The 639-nt window shown below is 53.2% G+C and overlaps 1 protein-coding gene across 1 annotated transcript in view; it reads right to left on the reverse strand.

Annotated features, from left to right (window-relative positions):
- Positions 1–639, reverse strand: part of ggt7 (gamma-glutamyltransferase 7) — a 9,857-nt gene that overhangs the window by 2,953 nt on the left and 6,265 nt on the right. The window contains 1 exon segment of the mRNA XM_008319360.3: positions 449–639. This exon segment is cut by the window's right edge and continues 20 nt beyond it. Within this exon segment, the coding sequence (XP_008317582.1) occupies positions 449–639 (191 nt within the window).

Raw genomic sequence — 639 nt, forward strand, 5'->3', positions numbered from 1 at the left:
CTAACTCCCTCTAACTCCCACTGACTCCCACTAACTCCCACTGACTCCCACTGACTCCCTCTAACTCCCTCTAACTCCCACTGACTCCCACTAACTCCCACTGACTCCCACTGACTCCCTCTAACTCCCTCTAACTCCCACTGACTCCCACTAACTCCCACTAACTCCCACTGACTCCCACTGACTCCCTCTAACTCCCACTGACTCCCACTGACTCCCACTGAAGCTGAGCTTCAACAGGGTTTCATACACTCCACGTCTACAGGAAGGTCTGAGGAGAACCTGTGATCAACAGCTGGTTCTGGATGGACTAGTCACACAGTTGACCAGGTTCTAGTCAACTTTGGTCAACCACAGGTCAGTTAGACTGGATAGAGTTGACCTTTGACCTGAGGACATGTTTTGACTTTCTGTACAGTCATCAACAGCAGAAGTTCTGGACTTGGACCTGTGTGATGCCACTCAGTGCTTTCTCCCGATTGGACGATCCAACGGCCAGGTACGTCCCACACACCCCCACAGCTGGCCTCACCACTGTGGGCATGAGGAAGGATGAGGGTCTCCTCCCAGGCTGGGGGCTGTTGTGCTGTTAGAGAGCAAAGCAAACTGTCAGAACCAAGAGAAGAGGGAGGTCCGGTG

The sequence above is a fragment of the Cynoglossus semilaevis genome, chromosome 10 (assembly GCF_000523025.1).
Source record: "Cynoglossus semilaevis isolate Cse_v1.0 chromosome 10, Cse_v1.0, whole genome shotgun sequence".
Taxonomy (NCBI): Eukaryota; Metazoa; Chordata; class Actinopteri; order Pleuronectiformes; family Cynoglossidae; genus Cynoglossus; species Cynoglossus semilaevis.